Source organism: Peromyscus maniculatus, chromosome 20 (genome assembly GCF_049852395.1).
Source record: "Peromyscus maniculatus bairdii isolate BWxNUB_F1_BW_parent chromosome 20, HU_Pman_BW_mat_3.1, whole genome shotgun sequence".
Lineage (NCBI taxonomy): Eukaryota > Metazoa > Chordata > Mammalia > Rodentia > Cricetidae > Peromyscus > Peromyscus maniculatus.
In genome coordinates, this window is record NC_134871.1 from 25,220,470 (window position 1) to 25,240,848 (window position 20,379).

At 49.3% G+C, this 20,379-nt stretch overlaps 1 protein-coding gene across 4 annotated transcripts in view; it reads right to left on the reverse strand.

Moving 5' to 3' along the window:
* Nucleotides 1-700: 700 nt before the first annotated feature.
* Nucleotides 701-20,379, reverse strand: part of Grhl2 (grainyhead like transcription factor 2) — a 140,640-nt gene continuing 120,961 nt past the window's right edge. For 2 of the 4 annotated variants that reach the window (XM_076555871.1, XM_076555872.1), the window contains exons 13-16: nt 17,343-17,434; nt 14,886-14,971; nt 5,334-5,398; nt 701-3,719 (exon numbers count right to left, since the gene is read on the reverse strand). In XM_076555871.1, coding sequence (XP_076411986.1) covers nt 3,605-3,719; nt 5,334-5,398; nt 14,886-14,971; nt 17,343-17,434 — 358 coding nt within the window. In that variant the 3' untranslated portion in view covers nt 701-3,604. Of the gene's footprint in view, nt 3,720-5,333; nt 5,399-14,885; nt 14,972-17,342; nt 17,438-20,379 lie in introns of all 4 variants that reach the window. The other 2 variants (XM_076555870.1, XM_006982808.4) reach the window with 1 other exon arrangement.

The window sequence follows — 20,379 nt, forward strand, 5'->3', positions numbered from 1 at the left end:
GTAACGAAAAGGCTTATGGCCTATTTCACTCCAGAAATTTCCACAGAGTAAACACCCCTCACCCCAGGCCTGCTCTTCCCTACCCCTGATGTGAACATAGAGGGCTGATCCCACTGGGGTTGAAATCCGCCAGGGAAGGCTTTTTGGAGGCAAGATTTTAGTACCATGCCTGGAGAAAGAAGGGGTGCAGTGGAGAATGCCTGTAATGCTACTTGTTGGGATGGGTGCCCTTGTGAAATCACTGAAGACACCAGCTGGAGCAAGGTGAGCAGTCCTGAAATGTGGTGGTTACCACTGGAGCCCCAGCACGGATGGTGTTCTGAAGTGTGGCTCTTGGAGGGCCAGAAAGTGTGGATGTGGAATTGAAGTGTGAGCCATGTGACTTTTGCCTCTCTGTAGAGGCTGGCACAGATGTAAAGCAGAAAGAATCTCCAGAAAGTGCCAGGGAGAAGGTGCAGGCAGAACCACCTGAGGGAACCAGTCAGGAGCAACTTCCAGGCCACACTGGGGGCCTCTTGTCGCTTTCGGCCCTCTTGGCATTTAAGCCTGGTGTAACGGGAGGGTGGGGGCTGGAAGAGCAAGTCTGTGCTCTCCTGTAAGCAGGGGCTGAAGGTGTAAGAGCAGCCCAGACCCAGGCCAGAGACTCCCTCGAAGACAAAGGGCACCCAGGCTCACCACACAGAATCACCAGACGCTGCTGTTTGACTCGTATTATATTTATTTTTTTCTTCTTAAAAATGTACAAAAAATAAAATAACATATTTATAGTTTATAGATTCCCCCTTTCCCATTTACAAAACTATTAAGTTACATTTACTCTTTTTTAGGTGGGAGCAGACTGTACACACATCCATCTCCCCTTGCCTGTCTTTCAGAAAGGGCCAGTCTCAGAATTTGGCACAAATCCCCCTTTCCTGTTGCATTTTCATGACTGTTAATACGAAGGGAAGTAAATGTTTTAACTCATCTCATGCTTCCCAGGTCTCTGCGTTAGGACATGCCTTAGTCTTTTAGGAACTGATTTCCATGACAGCCCCCTGTGTACCTCTCTGCTGGTTCCAATTTCTAAATACCGGGGAAGTTTCAACAATGTGAGGACACGGAAGGAAACGCTTTCTGGCTTCGTGCGTGCCCCATCTTCTATGGATTAAAAACAACGACAGAAAGTTTTTTATTGGGGTGAGATTAATTCAGGGACAAAGTCGAGGCAAGCTTTTCTAGCTTGCTGGAGTGTTTTGTTCAGAAAAGGATGCTCAGCAAAGCTCTGCTGGCACAGCAGATGCCCCCGATGGACGCTCCAGGACCTGACACTGTAACACTCTCTCGCGGCACCGGCTTTTATCCCTTGTTCCGGCAATGCCTATCACGAGCATTGCTTAGGGGTTCAGGACAAAGGCAAAGCCAAGCCATCTCTGGCTTGTCTTCGGCCTTCCAGCAGACCAGCAGTCTCCCAGAGACTGGAGAGAAGAGCTGGTAGCCAGTGGGGTTGCTGCACATCTGTCTTCTCCCTCCTCTGGAGCTCTGCACCCACACATAAGGTCCACCACCATGTGTTGAGCTAACCCCAAGTGTTGGAGAGCATAGATCAGAGATCCACCGGCAGCGCCCTTGGGAGGGTCCCCAAGCTGCTGGTACAAGGATTGGCGTTTAGAGTGGCGGAGAGGACTGGAACAGAGCTGAGCACAGGATGCAAGCCTTTGGCCACACAAAGGATAAGGAGTGCCGGGGCTCTCAGAAAGGCGTCCCTGCTGTCCCTTAGGATCCTCTTCCTTATGGCACCTACTCTCCATCCCATCCAACTTCTTTGTCGCTTTGGAGAGCAATGGCTGGTCTAGAGTCAGCCTCGGGGGCAGGGGGGACAAGAAAGCAGGAGCCAACAACTGAGCCCCCAGGTAAGACATCAAAGTGCTTCCCAGGCAGATCTGGACCTTTCCATGGAAGCCGTCCCATTATCCAGGCCTGGGAGTGGGAAAGGCATGGCTTCTCAAACTAGTGCTCAGCCCACGGGGGCACAGACAAGTCCCTAAGCTGCTGGCCTGTCCTCTCAGAGAGAAGAGCAGCCCACGGGGGCACAGACAAGTCCCTAAGCTGCTGGCCTGTCCTCTCAGAGAGAAGAGCAGCCCACGGTGGGGCACAGACAAGTCCCTAAGCTGCTGGCCTGTCCTCTCAGAGAAGAGCAGCCCACGGTGGGGCACAGACAAGTCCCTAAGCTGCTGGCCTGTCCTCTCAGAGAAGAGCAGCCCACGGTGGGGCGCGCTTCCGTGACTGTTCAGGAAAGCACTTTTCTCTTGACCTCCCAAGGGTAAGGAGAGGACCAGCCTTAGCTCTCCAGTGCCTCCCAAAGCTGGTTTTGGAGCTGCCAGGGCTCCCACGGTTTTCCACAGCCTGCGTGGATAGCCCCACCTCTTCCGGTCTCCAGAAGCATGAGAAGAACGTCTGCCGTTCACAGCCAGGCCGAGCTGCTGGCTCGCTTCGCAGAACTACGGTTGCGTTTTCAAAGGGGCCACTTGAGATGAAGGACATGCTTGTAAACTGTGAGGCGCTACAGTGTCCAGGATCCCCACGTCGGCCCAGTCCCAGCGACAGGGCCCACCCCAGCGTAAACCCCTGCAGAAACTTTACAAAAGGCTTAAGTTACCAAAGCTAAACAAGGCCCTGACAGTATGGCCCTGGCCAGACACGCCACCATGAGATAAGTAGGATGGCCTCCAGGGCGTCCCGTGTGAGGAGAAAGGGCTCAAGACCTCAGGCATGGCCCATCGAAGCGTCCATCCTGGCATTCACCAGTCACATGACACCCTAAAGGCCACTTGGGGGTGCAGTCTAGCCTCCTCTTGGACAGAGCAGGATGCTCTGAGTCTCTAGGTCTGTGTCTTCTCCAGGCCAGAGGCAGTAAGCATGCCCGCACACCACAGGTAAAATATATTACTGCGATATTATGTACAAAATATGTACATGGTCATTAGGCTTACTTCGTGTTCCTTACTACTGACATGGAAGCAGAATGTCTTCCTGTACGAGGCCCAGTGGCTACTTGCAGAGATCCCCTGGAGGTATTTAGTAGAATGACCTTCTTCAGAGCTATCTGAAGGTTTGGGGCCGGTAAACGGGTGTCCTTCTTACCCCACCCATGAAGACTGCACCAAGAAGCAGCTCATCTTGTCCATCCACTCAAGAGATGTGAAGTCAGAAAAGACACACCAGTTCCCCGGGCTCTTCGAGATGAGTGGACTGGCTGTGTTTCCCTTGAGGGGGGCACTCTGGATGCCTCACGTGGAGCTATCAGTAACTTGTAGAGTCCTGAAGGGCCTGGACTCCAGGCTTGGGGGGCGGGGGGGGGGGGGAGATGGGCAATAAATAAGGGCCTGAGAGGCCCAAAGAAATTTGCTGAGGGGCTCAGGCTTCAGCTCCATGGGGAGCAGATGGAGGAGTCGGACGCGGACAGTCACTGGGCCTTGGGCCCGCCCCTTTCCCAACAGTCTTGTAACAGTCTTGTGAGGCGGGTGGGATGGAGCTCCAGGTTCTGGGCCAGCGAGATCCCATCCCCTCTGTCCCAGGAAGGAGCGCCCTGAAGAAAGCTCCTGTCAAGGACAGTGCCCAGGGCTCAGATCTCCATCAGCGTGATCTTGAAGCCTTCCACCATGCTCTCCATGTTGAGGATGAAGGTGTCTTCATTTGAATAGTGCTCAATGATGTTGTCGTCCATGTTCACCAGGATGCTGTCACAGTTGGGGGAGATGGGGGGGAGACAAAGCCAGTGAACAGGGGGCTCGGTGCAGGAACACCCTTCAGGCTGGGTGTCCCTAACCGTCTACTTCCCTCCCCTAAAACAGAAACCTTCTCGTTCCTCAGAGCCTCAGTTTCCCTGAACTACCCTTACAATTTCTTATTAAACAGGGCTTCTGAGATCTTTTGGCCCAACCGTTCCGCCTCAGAGAAGTTAGCCGAGAGCCAAACAATTGTTGGCTACTGAACCACAGCCCACATAGTTCGGACCCTAAGGATTTTGATTGCGAACCTCAGCTGCCCTTGACCGCACACATGCGTGCAGGAAAGACAGTGCACACGGCTTCGAGACAAGCTTCATCGTCAGTAATTTGCAAGTAAGAAACAACCCAGCCAGTGAGGCCTAGGCGAGGTCGAAAGCCGGCTTTGCCTTCCCCCTGCAAGCCACCCACCCCTCCTCCCCTGCCTGCCCCACGGTGGTGTTTGCCTGAAAGTATGTATGTGTACCATATGTGTGCGTGACGTTCGGAAGAGGCCATTTAATCACCCGGGACTAGAATGGCGGACGGACGGTGTGAGCCACCGTGTGGGTGCTGAAAACTGAACCAGGGTCCTGTGGAGGAGCCACAGGTGCGCCTGACCAGGAAGCCACCCTCCAGCACCCCTCCGTGACTCTCCTTCCTGTCAGTTTGGGAAGGAACAACTGACTGAATTGTTTTATAGGGCTGCCCGCTTTGCCTGTCCTGGCATCAGCTTCTTCCTTTACAAACGTAAGCACGACCCACGCTTAGTGTGTTCTGTTAGGACACAAGCCTGTGCACAGGCCTTCACAGTGAGGCGCTCTAGCCATCAGGACTTGAGGCACCACTCAGAGTCTCCCCAGTCCACTGTATTGAAAAAAATTGCAGCACACATTCATTGAGTTCCCAGCAAGAGCTCAAGTTCGATGCTCAGTCAGCCAAAGGCTCCAAATTCAGACAGTCCGGGAATCCCAGGTCATGTTGCCCTAGTGAGGGGTCAGAGGGAGCCCTGGGGGCCTTAAAAGGGGCAGAGGTGAATGGCCTCCTGAGTCTCGGACCATAGGCCCCGCTCTCCAACCTGTGTTCTGTTTACTGAACGTGAGACCTGGAGTGAAATGCTGAAGCGGCCTGCTTACTGTAAGCTCATGGATTAGTGAGGGGAAACAGGGAGACAGATGAATCACTGGGCAGGGAACCCACAGTCCCCTGACCACCCAACCAGGAAGGACAAACAGGTCCCACGGCCATCTGAGAAGATTCCATGAATGATTACCTTGGAATAATTTCCGATATCCTCAACAAATTATTGTCCCTACTGGGTCACTCAGGAGCCAACGTCAAGAGGGGTGACCCCTTCACTTTCCACTGTGTCCCCACCACCTCTCTATCCCTCTGGTCCACTCGTCACGCTGTCTACAGGTGCATCTCAGGGGACATCCTGGCGGTGCACTGTGGGTCTCTCTGCCTCAGTCACTAAAGACCTTTAACCGGCATCGTGGGCCCCGGAGGTAACAAGAGGTAAAGAAAGTACCATTTTAAACTGCACCCTGCAGACATGGAAGCTAGCCGAGGTTAGCTCTTCCTTACCCCTTTTTGCTCTTCTTATAAAGCTTTGTGATTTTCTCCACAGGCAGCCCATACTTCTCAGACAGCTGAAAGAGGAATAACAGGGAAGCTGGTCAGCAGGGGAAGCAATGTGGAACATTCCAGTTCAACTCTCACGTTGCCCTGAGCCCGGACAGTCTCCCCTCATGAGACAAGGTGGAAAATCTCATTAATAAGGAACAAAAGGCCTCATTTTCCCTGAACCACCCAAGCTGCTGGCTTTATAGGTTAGTAAAATGAGGTTTCTAGAAGTGAATGGAGCTCCAGATCAGAGTTAGCAACTGATAGGGTCACAACCTAACTACTATGTCCCCGACTGCTTCCATCAAGTCCCATGTTCTCGGTCCTTGGCAGGAAGAGAAAAGAAACAAGAATTGCAGATCATGATGTGAGCACACAGCCTGCGAGTGTGTCAGTTTGTGTCTAATACCACCCTGTTTTTATTCTCTTTGGACAGATCACTCACCCAAACAAGCTTGAAAATTGATTATCGGCATTTCCAATTGGTTTAAAAAACAAAAAAAGCTTCTAATCACAATGTTGGGTTAAATAGGTAGCCATACCTCAAACCAGATTTCAAGTGAGCCTGCCAGGTATAGTGGCACACACCTGTAACCCCAGCACTAGGGCAGACTATCACGTGAGCTATGTAGTACGCTCCAGGCCAGCATCAATAGGTAGTCAGAAAAAAGGTTCAGGTGGATAAAAGATTTATATACGAAGGATGAGACCATAAAAGTTCAGGAAAAAAATAAACATGAATTAATTCTTTATACAAAGTATAAAGTACAGTTTTCTAGGGAGACATGAAACCTGTAAAAAACGTTAAATATTAATAACAATGTAGAATATGAAAATACCAGTAGGTCAAAACCCACCACAAATAAATAAATAAATAAATAAATAAATAAATAAATAAATAAATAAATAAATAAATAAATAACAAGCTGGGAAGCATTTTAAAATACAAATAGCAGACACACTGCAAACTGCTGGAAGTTAAAAAGAACTGGGCGGGGAGCTGGGTAGGGGAGAAAACACAATGCATTTCAGAGAAGAAAAATCTTGGGTACTAAACATATGAAAACTGTACTGCACTTTTATTTACATTTTTCAAATGAAAAAAATAGTAGGATAGTACTTTTAAGTTATCAAACTATCAAAAACGCAAATGAGAGACCAGAGAGGCAGCTCAGAAGGTTAAAAAAAAAGATTTTCTGCTTTTGGCCCACAGCTCCAGGGAATCTGACGCCCTCTTCTGGCTCACGTGAGTACCTGCACACACACACACACACACACACACACACACACACACACACACACACACACGGCAGACACACTGACACATTAAAAACAAACCTAAAACCAAACCAAAATGAAGTGATAATCTAACACTGGTCAGAGTGTGAGGACAGCGGTGTTCAGGTTCTGTGGACGGGACAGGGAAGCACAGCCTCCTGGGAAAGAAGTCTGGCAGAGCATGAAGTTTTTAAAAGCACATGTGTTCTGAGCCACAGACTTCATGTCTAGCAATCTGATACACAGAAATATTCTCATACTCAGAGATGTTCTGAATATCACTGTTCATAATAGAGAACATTTCTTAACGCCCATAAATATCTTGATATTTTCTTCAGATTGCATTTAAAAAATATGAAAAGCTTATATTGCTTATCATATTAGGTGGGGCAAATCAGTGGAAATTTGTCTATATAGCATAATCTTGTCTGCATTTTAAACCTTTGTGTATGTTTACATGTACAGAAAATATTTAAATGACATGTTGAATCCACTAATGGCGGCTCCAGTTGATAAATGTTGGATTCAAGCTCCCTCTATTTTGTATAATCTGTAGTGCTCATTTTCACGACTGTAATCTGTAGTGCTCATTTTCACGACTGTAATCTGTAGTGCTCATTTTCACGACTGTAATCTGTAGTGCTCATTTTCACGACTATAATCTGTAGTGCTCATTTTCACGACTGTAATCTGTAGTGCTCATTTTCACGACTGTGTCATTTTTTTAAGTGCAAAGTGGCAAGAGCTGAAAGATGCATTCTGGGAAGATCAGTTCCAAATATGCGCCATGCCCTTCACTACGAAATGACTAGTGGCTCACAGGCCGCGGAGGCAGGGGAGGTTTGGGGCCACACTTAGAGAGGACAGCACAGGCTAGAAGTGGGCTGAAGAGCCTGAGGAGGGAGCTGGCATCCTGAGAAGAGTTTGTTCCAGAGAACCCTAGTTCCTACCCTTCCGTTCCCACTGCAGGGCAGAAAGAACTCTTCACCCTCCATATACCCAGAAGCAAGACATCTGGGCTGAGGACAGAGAGGTAGGCGGTAAAGGCAGCCTGGGTAAGCAGCCACCTGGTGGTGCTGATGAGAATAAGTCGGAATGAACAAAACGTTTTTTAAAAGAACAAAAGCAGCACGCTTCTTGGTGAGTGAGATGGCTCATGGGTAAGGGCCCTTGCTACCAAGCTTGACAACCTGAGTTCAGCCCCCCGAAACGACAAGGTGCAAGGCGAGAACTCTGACTAGAGAGTTGTTCGCTGACTTCCACGTGCGCCATGTTAATAAACGGAAAGAAAAACCTTCCTAACGGGAGCACGGAGGCGGCAAAGCCCACTGACAGACCCTGTGTTCGAAACACTCATCCGAAGAGAATGTAAACGAATGAACAGGCAGAGAAAATGCAAAGCCGATGAACAGGAGCAAAGCCGATGAACAGGAGCAAAGCTGATGATCAGGAGCAAAGCCGATGAACAGGAGCACGATGCCGTGAGAAGCAGAAGCTAAGAGAACGGCCATCAGGAAACTGTGTCCCCACAGCTCAGCACCGGGGCAAACAGTTTCAGAATTGGCGAAACCTTGTAGAAAAATCAGAATGCCTTGATTGATCATGGCATATCCCACCTCCCAAAGAGACTCTGTCATGTAGTAGGTAACAAAGACAGGCCACACTGGACCATAGTTCAATAAAACGGGAAATTAAACTTGAGAAGTTCATCAGAAATGTTTTGCCTCTCAGAAGTCCTCCACTCTTCTCTCTTCCTCCCACTGAGGCCCCTACACTATTTGTCAAGCCTCCTGGTGTCCATATTTGCATATGCAAATCAAGAGGGAGCCACTGGTTTTGGCTAGGTTGGTAGGGTGCTTGCCTAGCATGCACAAGGCCCTGGATTTGATCCCCAGGAGTGCATAAATTGGGTGTGGTGGTGCACACTTGTAGTCTCAGCACTCTGGGTCATCCTCTGCTACACAGCAAGTTCTGAAGCCAGCCTGGGCTGCATGAGACCCAGAGAGGGAGGGAGGGAGCCAGTAAGGTGAACTAGTTCTGTCCTTTGGGTTCTGAGTTGAATTGAGTTCTTGCTGAAGCAATGACGTTCTCGAGTGGCCTAACTTCCTTACTCATTCCCTGGGGTTCTAGAACCACTCACTGAGCAGAACCAGCCCACAGAAACTACCTGAGAGCGGCCAGCTTCCACAGTATTTCTGGAGTTATTTCCCCAGGTGGCTGGCCAAAGCCACAGCTTCCGACTGTTGGCAGGCCCTCAGAGGGTGTGGACAGGAGCTTAGGTGGGGGAGCATCCAAGCAGGCACTCCAGGGGGGTGGACAGGAAGTGACCTCAAGGTTGTCCTGACCTCCACACAGGCCCCGGTCATGCTCACACGTGAAAATACACTCTTGTGCACGCACAAAAACACACAGATTTGTTTTTTTTAAGCGAGCATACCGCCTGTAACAGAGCTACCCCACACCCTGTCACGTGGCCTGACTCACAGGCTGTAGGAAATCCATGTGGCTACAGAAACAGCCGCCACCCCCAATCTGTTCATGAATCTGCCTGACGTGGCACCTGACTCAAATGTCAATTCACACCTGAAGGAAGGATGGGAATACTGTTCTATTCTGTCTAGATGACAAAGCCACATTTCATCACTGTTATTGAAGAAAAAGAATTTTTAAAAAGACTGCAAGAAAAAAAGAAGACACATGACATGAAAGAGGAAGAGACTGCGGGAGATTGCCAAGGAAGATGGGACAGGAAGTGTGGGAGCCACTGAGGGAGGAAATCAGCTAAACCTTGCTTTGTTCAAAACTGCTATAGCATCTACCGCCTTGGGTGCTAGTGCCAGAAGTGCAATAAAGTACGTAAAAGGCTTTTGAAAGGCCTTTGTACTCCGGTATACATTTTCTTCTTATATTCTAGTAATTTACAGCTGATTGGAAATGGGGAATCTGGACGGGGAAATGGGAGCCCGCTCTCTATGGAGGGCAGCCCAGTCTTCAGCCGTGGGTCAGCACATCACCCAGGGTCTGTCTCTGCTTCCTAGGAATGTTTAGCTAGGTGATGCCGGGGCCATCCTTCTCATATAGCTCATCCAGAAACGTAGTGAACAGTGGGAACGCTGGCTGTCAGGCAGACGGCCCTGTCTCAGAAGTGACTGCAGGACAGACACACAGACCTGATGGGTCATACTTTGACTCTTGGAGTTGTGAGTCTGCTGGCTCTGGATGACTGAGTTCCTTTATCAACAGAGACAGCGGTTGGTCTTCCTAAACTACTAGTGGCCAACGGAGGGGGTGCCCCAGGCCAGGCCGATTCTACATCCACAGGGGCACGCTTAGGAAATAGTTTATGGGGCCATTACTTGGTTTAAATATATATATATTTTAAATACATATATATACATATATATATATATACATATATATATATATATATATATAAATATCTGGCTCCCCATAATGTATGATGAGGGGGGCTATTTCTACTCTAAGGGAATAGCTGTTAGGGAAGAACAGGGCCAGTTCAGGTGAGGCTACACACCAGGTCAACACTCCCAAACACTTGTGTTCAAGCAGGGAGCCTACTACTTCTGCTGGTCCTCAGCCACTCCTGGGGAGTCTGCCGGGAGGGGCACAGGGGCTGGATGCAAAGGCTGTGACTGGGCTCTGAGTGGGCACCTTTGAAACACTTACAGGAGTGAGGCTCCACGGTGTTCCTGGTAGGGGGTGGGGCCGCCTGTGCCCGCAGGAAATCCTTCTCAAGTGACAGAGTCAAAGGCGGCTTGGCAAGCACTATATCTCTTAACAAAGTTACTTCAGAAGTAGTTTTTCTCCTCACTTGACGCTCAGGCTATCTATCCACAAGGAACTTTTAGTTGTCACCAAAATTACAAATAAATAAACTTTAAATGACAGCATTATTCTGAAACTGAGTCAAAACAAAATATGAAGGTAAAGAGTCATAATGCTGTCTTGTTTTGGGGGCTCGCTTTCTGTGGGACGCTGGACTGGGAGACATAATGCCTACCCCTCAGAGCAGGTGTCTTCTCTGGCTCAGGAGCTTGGAGGAGACCCTGGCACCATTCATTCCCCCAGCCCCTGCACTGGCACACATTTCACATGAGTAGGTTACTATACCATGGGTTTGTCATCCATCCTTTTGGACAGTGAGCACTGAGAACCCGGAGTCTGAACAGCACAATGTGTTTTCTAATGCTGGTTCCTACTCGAAAGGATGGTTTAGACTGGGTGGTGACGCACACCTTTAATCTTAGCACTTGGAAGGTAGAGGCAGGCAGGATCTCTATGATTTCAAAGCCAGCCTGCTCTACAGAGTGAGTTCCAGGACAGCCAGGGCTACACAGAGAAGCCCTGTCTTGAAAAACTAAAACCAAGGTTGTGGGGTGGGGTGGACACAGATGGACAAGAACGGTTTAGTAAGAAAGACTCCATCACCGTGGCCTTAGCGAGCCAGAGAGAAGCTCCTGCCTGGGCTGTCTCATTTGGTTCTCACCATGGCCCTGGAAGCCAGATACTCATTATTTCCATTTTAGGAATGAAAAACAGGCTAAGAAACTTTGTCTAGCTGGTGAGGAACACTGCCAGATTTTGAAGAGAAGTTTTCTGAGGCCAAAGACTAGAACACTGACCACTAAAGGAAAGTATCTACATACTCACATAAGTGGGTTTATTTTACACAAACACATATTATCCGTATTTATGCCACTATCAATACATGCGCATATACAATCTGCCCTCTGTAACTGCAGGGTCTGCACCCACAGGCTTAACCTTACAGAGATCAAGAATACTTATTTTGTAAAAGTTGTATTTTACTGAATGTGTACAGATTTTTTTGTCATTATTTCTTAAACAATGCTATTCACATAGCTTTTCTATCTGTCAGGCAGTGTAAACTAGGGTGGTTTAAAGCGTGGGGGGGGGATGCACAGGGATTATATACAAATACACCACTTGATATAAAGGACTTGGACTTGAGCACTCATGGGGTTTGTTATTACAGAGGGTCGTGGAACCAATTCGAGATATGGAGAGATGACTATGTATTTTTGTATTCATTTTATATATACACACTACAATATACATATGAATGTGACATATGTAATACACACACACACACACACACACACACACACACACACACACACACACCTATATATTCCAACCTACAAACATGTACTGGTAAATGTGAGTATAATATTAAAATGTCCTGGTCCTCAGAGGATCTACATTCCAGTGAGTGTTTTCTTACTTCACACAGAGATCCAAATAAATTCAGGATAAAACTACATAAGCAAGATCTAGTGTTCTTCAAAAGACAACATCTTCACCAGGTGCTGGAGCCCTCCTTCAGCATAGGCTATGGTCCTCCATGACACCCTAAGGTCCATGAACTCAGCGGGCAGCTCACTGCCAGCCCACATCCCCTGAGGACCCCGACAGGGCTCTTCTTGACCATCTTTCCCACCCGCCACACCCCAGAGGTAAGCAGGAGGTTTGTGTTGGGACTTTAAAGAAACCTTTTGTTCCAGAACCTGCCCAGAGCCATAGAGGGACCCCAACTTAGCTCAAATGCTAACCCATCTCCCTGCTCCCCTCCCTATCACCATCTACCAAAACATTGCAAGTGTGGTAGGCTCCCCTTGAAGGAGACAAGAGACGTTCAGGCTGAAGCTGCTGAGCTGCTGTTGGGGCAAGGGGAGTGACTTGCTCCATGGTGGTCCAGTGAGGTCACATCTGCACTTGTGAAAGTGGCCAGATGTTACAGAAGGAAATGAAAAGACACCAAGGATCAAAGCAGGATTCCAGCACAGCACATCAGTTCGCACCTGTTCTGGATCCCTGAGGAGCTGGTTAAAAACCGACTCCAGCAGGTCCTGGCGGTATACACTTGCAGTCCCATAATCCAGTGCTCAGGAGGCTGAGGCAAGAGAATCGAGGTCAGCCTGGATTCTCAGTAAAATCAGCATCTCTAGCACTAAGGACTGAGAACACACACTGGAAATAACCTGCAGACACGCTTATGAGCAGCACTTTCTAAGCAAGGCTCATGGGGGCCCCCCGGGACTGAAGCAGGTCTTCTGCATACATGAGGTGGTTGTGTATCTTGGGGGTTTTGCGGGACTCCTAACAGTGGGAGTGGGGGTGTCTCTGACCCTTGGGACCCTTTTCCTCCTATCGGGTTGCCTCATCCAGACTTGATGGGGGTTTGTGTCTAGTCTTGTATCTTGTTATGTGGTGTTCAGTATCCCTGGGGGGCTTGTTCTTCTCTGAAGGGAGCAGATCTAGGGGGAAAGGGGAGAAGGGGGTAAGAGGAGTGGAGGGAGGAGAAATTATGATCAGGTATTATATGAGAGAAGAATAAATTTTTAAAAAATATTTTTGTTTCGGGGCTGGAGAGATGGCGCAGCAGTTAAGAGCACTGACTGCTCTTCTAGAGGACAGGGGTTCAATTCTCAGCATCTACATGGCAGCTCACACTGTCTATAAACTCCAGTTCCAGGGCACCTAACACCTATGGCAAAACACAAAAGCAAATTATAAAAAAAAAAAATCTTGGTTCATCCCTTCTAAGCCTTTTGTTGGTCTGCTCAGTTTAAACATCAGAGCTGGGTGTGGAGGTGCAGGCCTTTAGTCCCAGCACTGGAGGGGGGCACACAGGCAGGCAGATTTCTGAATTATAGGCCAGCTTTGTCTACACAGTGAGACCCTGTCTCAGAACAAAACAAAGAAACAACAACAAAATTATGGTCATTAGAAGGGACATATTCCATATGCTTTCTTGCATTTGCTTCTGGGCTTGCTTCTGTTTTGTGTAGAACAGAAATCAATATTCCCCCACCAATCATGACAAGCAAAAACAAAAACAAAAAAAACTACCAGGTCCTCCATCTGTGCTTTTTGGAGGGTGGCCTCGCTGCTTCGCTCAGAATGACCTGGGGCCATGAGACACCAACGCAGGGCAGCATGACACCCACAGTGGTCCCATTCTTGTGCATTATTCTAAATTTTTCTGATTGTCAGTAAGAACTACAGATAGATAGACAATCATGATACATTCACAATATTTCACAGCGGTTCACTGGGATTCTAAAACACCCTCATCATTTCCACGCTGCATTATGCGTTAAACACTGTCCACCTCCTGCTCCCAAACCCCTGGCAACCACCCCCCTGCTTCCTCTCCCCATGAAGTCATTGATTCTGATATTACTGATAAATTGAATCACATGCTAGATGGCATTTTGCGTCGCCCTGAGCAGTTTCACTCCACCTCTACTCCCAAAGAACCGGAAACAGATGTCTAAACCAAAACTAGCCCATGAATATTCACAGCAGTGCATCACAATAGCACCCCAAAAGGAAAGACAATGGCCTGTCAGCTGAATAAATGAAAAGATGAAACATGTTGTGTCCATACAGTGGGACATGTTGTGTCCAGACAGTGGGACATGTTGTGTCCAGACAGTGGGACAGGGCTCTGCTAGCTGTAAGAAGGAATGAAGCACTGGTTTGTAACACATCTACCATGTTGGACACCAAGGGAAGGAACAAGTGAAGGGGATGGGCAGGCGACCCCGCGGCTCTACGCATAGGAATTTCCTTGCACCACAATATTTGGCCACAAGCCCAAATGCTGTCCCGTCAGAAAGTTCTCAGTCCAGCAGTCCACCAGGAGGGGCAAGAGATGCTCCCTGTTGGTGTTCCCATGACTACACAGCCCTTACCCCCTACTACCCTGTACACCAGGCAGTGTGAGAACACAGCGCACACTCACGGCACAGTCGAAGCCGGGTGAAGTGTGACTGAGACAGAAACTGAGTTTTCCCTCGGCCGTGCTGACTAACCCTGCTCTGGGTCAGCGGGGAGGCGGGGAGAATCGTTTGTAGTTCTGCAACAGATCCTTCTCCTTAACCCACATGTTCCTTTGGAATATGCTGCTGTAGCCAACAAGGCACTGCACAGATTTGGGGTTGTGTATATTTGAAACCGTCCTCTACGTCATCTGACTGGGATGACTAAACCGACAGGAATGTGACAGCCATTCCACGAGTCTGTCTTCGCACACTGACAGGCCCTGACACAGAAGCGGGTATCCCCAAAGATCTCAGCTCTTCCTTTTCTTTCCAAAGCGCATTCTGGAGCCTGGGGGCCACACTGTTCTAAAGAGGTTCCGCCGAGGCGAACAGGGCAGGGCTCCTGCCGGCGGACGGGGCTTACCGCTTCCATCAGACCCTTCACCGTGGGCGACTTCAGCATCAGAGCGTCGAACACGTCATCGTTCTCCTTCCTCACGTACAAAAGCACTACAAGAGAAGGGGGCACAGTGTGACTAGAGGCCAGGGGACCGCTCCCTGTCACAGGGGTGTCTCAAGATGACATCGCCTGCCCTGCTAACGCCTTTTGGAATGTAAACGCTCTGCCGCCTGTATCCTCGCTTGAGTTTCTCAAGGTGGCATGTGTCTCCTGTGACTACTCTTTCCTGTGACTTTCATTTCCACCTTTGCTCATTCAGTGAACACCACTGAGAGCTTCTGGGTGCCACAGGCTGTATTCACCAAGAGCTGGTGGTGTAGCAGAGAGCGAGCTATCCCAGCCTCTGCCTTTGGGAGTTTGTGGTCCACTAGGAGAGTTGAGCAGGCTTCAGATGAGTCAGACACCATCGTGAGAATCATGAAGGGAAAGCCATGAGACAATGCTTCCCAGCCAGCCTTTGCCATGGTGAGGGCCCGGAAGTGGGGGGGTTCAAGGATCTCTGAGTTATGAAGATCATGGAGCATCAAGTCTAGGAAGGGACGACACTGGGGACGTGAGAAGGCCAGGCAGACAAGCTACAGGTGCACGGACCTGGCAGGTCAACAGGATACCACTGCCTGGGACAGTCCAGGAAGGACTTCGGAGATGGAGAATCGCAGATCTGAGTCCAGCTCAAGCCCTGCCATGGCCCGAATGGCCTACGCTCCCCATGCCTGGGTCACCTGACAGGACACTAGGGTCTACCAATCCGATAGGGTCCATCGGATTGCCTGCGGGTTCTGTGAAGTGAGGCCCATGTGGTAAACTCACTCTAGACCCCCACACAAAGAGACCCAGTCTTCAACCTACAGAAACTGTCAGGAAGCAGTTGGGGTTCTTATAACCTCCGACTGGGGCACAGCTTCTCTATTCATTTCTCTGTAAAACTTCTGAATTGGAGAGGCTACTCACTAAGATGGGGTGCACAGAGACCGCGGATCCTTAATGATGTGGATGCCCCTCAGAGAGGCCAAGATGTGCCTGCAGGACATGGCCACCCCTGCTGCTGCTTCTCCTGGTCACTGTGCCTCCAACTGTGCTCACCGCTCTGGTGACCATGCTGCCAGGCAGCTCCAGGGGGAAAATGGCCACCGTGGCCCAGGTGCAATGCCGCAGCCCGAGGACATAACCTCCCTTACATGGGAAAAAGGGGGCCAAAGCCGAAACCCTGCATCTCTCCACACTAAGGAAAACAGCTCAGGTCAAAAAAAAAAAAAAACAACAACCCATGAGCCTAGATCTCAACTGTGGTCAAATGTCCTCCTAGCTACCATCACCACCTGCTTGAGAACAAGAACTGGACCATGAAAGCCGATAAATCCAAACCCCAACACCTCCCCTCCTCCATCCCCAAGGCGTCCTTCCCTGAAGCCTCTGCTCATACAGACCACGTGACAGGGACTCTGCCCAAGCCCCCTGCTATGGACAGTGAATGTTCAGTTAGACCACGATGGAGGGAGAAGAGGAGAGAGGAAAGAGAGAGCGGTGCCTTCTCTTTATCAAATATAAAAATGAAATTCCAGTTAAATAAGCAGACTGCACATTGCCAACGATTTACAAATTTAGTCTCTTGAAGCAATGCTGTGTAGCCTACATGCCAGTGAAAACTTTATCTAGAAACCTTGATAAAGGTTATCAAAAGGGGAGGCTGTGTGAGTAAAATACAGAACCACTTAGAACACAGACCCTAATTACATCCAGATAAGGAAATTAAATTCACGGGGAAGAAAAAACTGATTGCTAGTATTTGATGGAATTAGTTGGTGGAAATTCTGTGACTTCTTCCTGAAGCTCTCAACAGCCTAAAGAAGGGGAAGCAATTTCCAGCAGGCTGACCCTAGGGAAACCTGGCATTACAGTCTATTAAAATGAGCATCGCATACAAAAGGCCTCTTCTCAAACCACTGTCTTTGGAACATGATTGTCCTGGTTGCTCAGGGGCGCCTGGAAGGTGCTGAAGCGTTCTGGGTGTGTTAGGGGTAGGGGCGGGAGTCAGGAGTGCCCGCCTTCCTTTGCTGGCCTTGTTGACAGCATCCTGGGCATGTGCTGGGCTCCAGACCACTAGAGGGCTCACCCAGGGATTCAGCTTTCATTAGCTGCATTCTGTGGTGGAGCAGGGGTGGGAATCCTTCTGCTAACAGCACACAGACACACACAGACACACACACACACACACACACACACACACACACACACACACACACAGACACACACACACACACACACACACCTCTTCTGAACTGTGTATCACTGCTGCATGAGTCAGGAGACACATTGCCATTCTCCCAAGCCAAAGGAAAAGTCTGTAACTGCCTATCTGTGTGAGGAAAAGCCCCCCCCCCCCCCGGGGTCGGCACTGGTTCAGTTCAGGGGGTGAGTTACCTCGCTTTATGTTTTCTTCTTTAATCTGCTTGGATGGTGTTGGGCCAAACTCCTCTTCCATGGGCCTGAACATCCGTTTAACGAGGACGCTGCTGCTGGAGAAGGCGAGCAGAAGCGGTTAAATACAGAAGAGTGTCACAATCGTCATCTCTCCCGGAGCCTGTCCCCTCTGCTCACACCACTCTCCCCCTGCAGGTCCCAAGTCATTCCCGGTGAGGGATAAAGCACACACCATCTTTAGAGGGAGGACCTAAGTCTCTGTACTGAAGACGGACCCACAAAGCAAATGCCGGGGTCCTCTCCTTCTCTGTTCAGAAGATCAGGGCCACGGGAAAGCTGGTTTTACTAGCAATGGCTGCATGGCACCCAAGTTGCAGCCACCCTTCACATCCATGAGGCCTGGCTGTCCTGTGTGCTCCCGATGGTCCCTTGGAGCACAGTGGGAGACAAGGCAGACCACCTCAGCAGACCTCTGTGGGGACTGTCCTAACTCCCCACAGCTGTCCCAGTAGGAGGTCCCATCCACTCCTTCCCTCTTCTGCTACCTCCTGGAAGATGGTGGTGCTGAGCCCTGAACATTCTCTGTGGGGTCAGTTCAGATAGTTCTGCATTCGCTTCCAAAGTCCCTGTGCGTTCCAGACGCACTAAGAAAAGGGAAGGACTGAGAGGAAGAAAATTAGAAGAGAAATCAGAGAAGTGGAGCTTGGCTCTTCTCTGGTGTCAGAAATGCAGATGCAGGCTATGGAAAACGCTGACTTTTCTGGGATTGTTTGGCCCGTGAACTAGTGTCTGGCTGATCACTTAGAATTCTTAGGACAGGAATCTGAGGTCAGACCACCTTGACTGACTTAAAATCCCTGCTTTATAGTTCAACTATACAAACTTGGACATGTTTCTCAACTTCCCTGTGCCTCAGTCTCCTTATCTTTAAAAGGAGACTGTTGACATAGAAATGACAATATTTGAGGAACTAGAAATATTAATTACACCGAGTTGATCATTACATGCTGTGTACACTGTAAAATGACGATACCACGCCCTATAAACACGCACAAATATTATGGATCAAATAAAAATTAATTAATTTAATAAAATGTAAAAGGAGGCTGGCGAGGAGGCTCAGCAGTAGGCTGTACACTGCTCTTGCAGAGGACTGGAGTTAGTTCCAAGCACCCACACCAGGCAGTTCAGGCTTCTGTAACTCTAGGTCCAAGAGATCCAACGCACTGCCTCCACGAAGGCCTGCACTCATGTGCACATACCCATATGGAACATACACACGTAATGTAAAATAATAAAAATTAAAAAGTTTAGAGGAGGCTCAAGAGAACCCAGTGAGTGCTAGGGACTCACAAGGTCCTGGGACTCAAGGTCAACACCACTAGAATGCCAGGAGAAGACAGAAGAGGCTAATGATCACAGGCTGGAGAGCCTTGAGGATAAGGAAGATGGAGAAGGCTACTTCAACTAGCACTTGGTGGTCATGGGAAATGGGCATGTAGGAACTCCAGTCTTGCAGACTGTAGCACAAAACCCTGCGACTCCTGAGTGGACTTCCTGCCATCAGAGAGCCGTTCACCACTTCCCGGGTCAGTTAGTAGAAATCCAGGGGACCCTACTGTGGACAGTCCAAAACGTTTGCATCCATGCTAGCAGCTTCCATCACGAAACCATGGTGCTTAATCACCTTTTCATATACCAGAGAGTGTATCAGCCAATCAAATTCCTTCACACAAGTTCGGGCTTCACAAAGCATGCTCCACCCCCTTGCCCATGGGCACTCTGTGAGCCAGCCCATGTCCACAGTGACAGAAGCCTCAAGCGTGTTAAGGACCTGGCACATGGGGATCCAGCTAACAGGGAAAGAAGGAGATTCACACGGGCACCTCTGAGGAACCACCTCATGGAAGAGTTACCCAAGAACCTGGGCCCTGCTGAGGACAGGGAGTGAAGTGAGAGCCAGCACTGGCCTATTTTAGTTCTTCTATGCCAAACTAGGAAAACGGCTAAGGAAAAAGCTAACACTCCGGTCCCACCTGAGGGCCGTAGTACACGTTTAGGGTGCTGTCCCTGGCTTTCCGCCATGCTTTGTCGTCACAGCAGGTCATGGTACCCCGACTTATCCTGGAACTGGAGTGACCATGAACCTAGGACTGGATTTTAAAAAGAAGGGGAAAGAATCTACTTAACGGCCGTCAGGGGCCATTAAGCTAATAACGGGTAAGTGGCCTGCAGTATGACCAGTCACCTTCTAAGGCTGTGCGAGAGTCAAGCGACTTCACCAAGCAAGACTCGTTTTCATTTTTCCAATTCAGTTGACTTGAAAACACCTTATTCCAACCCACAGCCGACTTTTTCATTAAAATTCTATCTCAGATAAACCCCATTTCTTGGGAGGCCAAATACGCTTCTCTACACTGTCAAATTTATAAGCCCAGTAGGAGTCGGTAAGTCTTAATGTGTCCCGCCCAAATTTAACCGTTTCATGACTTTTCAAATCAAGACAGAACAAGGCAGCTCTGGCTCGCCCACCAAAGAACAGAGGGCATGGGGTGCAGGCCCTGTGGTGCCCAGGCCAGGGACAACATTACACGACACTTTTCAAAGGTCAGGGAGCAAAGGAACAGCACTTCTCTCACGTCATCTCCATCCCACTGGCCACCGGGCAGACAAACTCAGGGCCAGCAGCATAGTCAGCCATGTGCTTGTGGGGCTGATCACAAGGAAAACGAGACCCTTGATCTCAACAAACGCTATCAAGACTCATCAGGAAAGCACTGAGAAGTGTTAGGTCTGAAGGGAGACCTCAGGACTGCAAAGGTACCCAGGACTGACGGGGACTTCTGGAGGGCCAAGAGACGTGAGCCAGATCCTTGGCAGCACTGCCGGGTGTGTGTGTGTGTGTGTGTGTGTGTGTGTGTGTGTGTGTGTGTGTGTGTGTGTGTGTGTGAGCACCTCTTAAGCACCACACACAGTGGACAGGAAGCTAAGTCAAAGTCCCGGGGCAGTGAGGAGCGCTTGGCCGGATCCTAGTCCT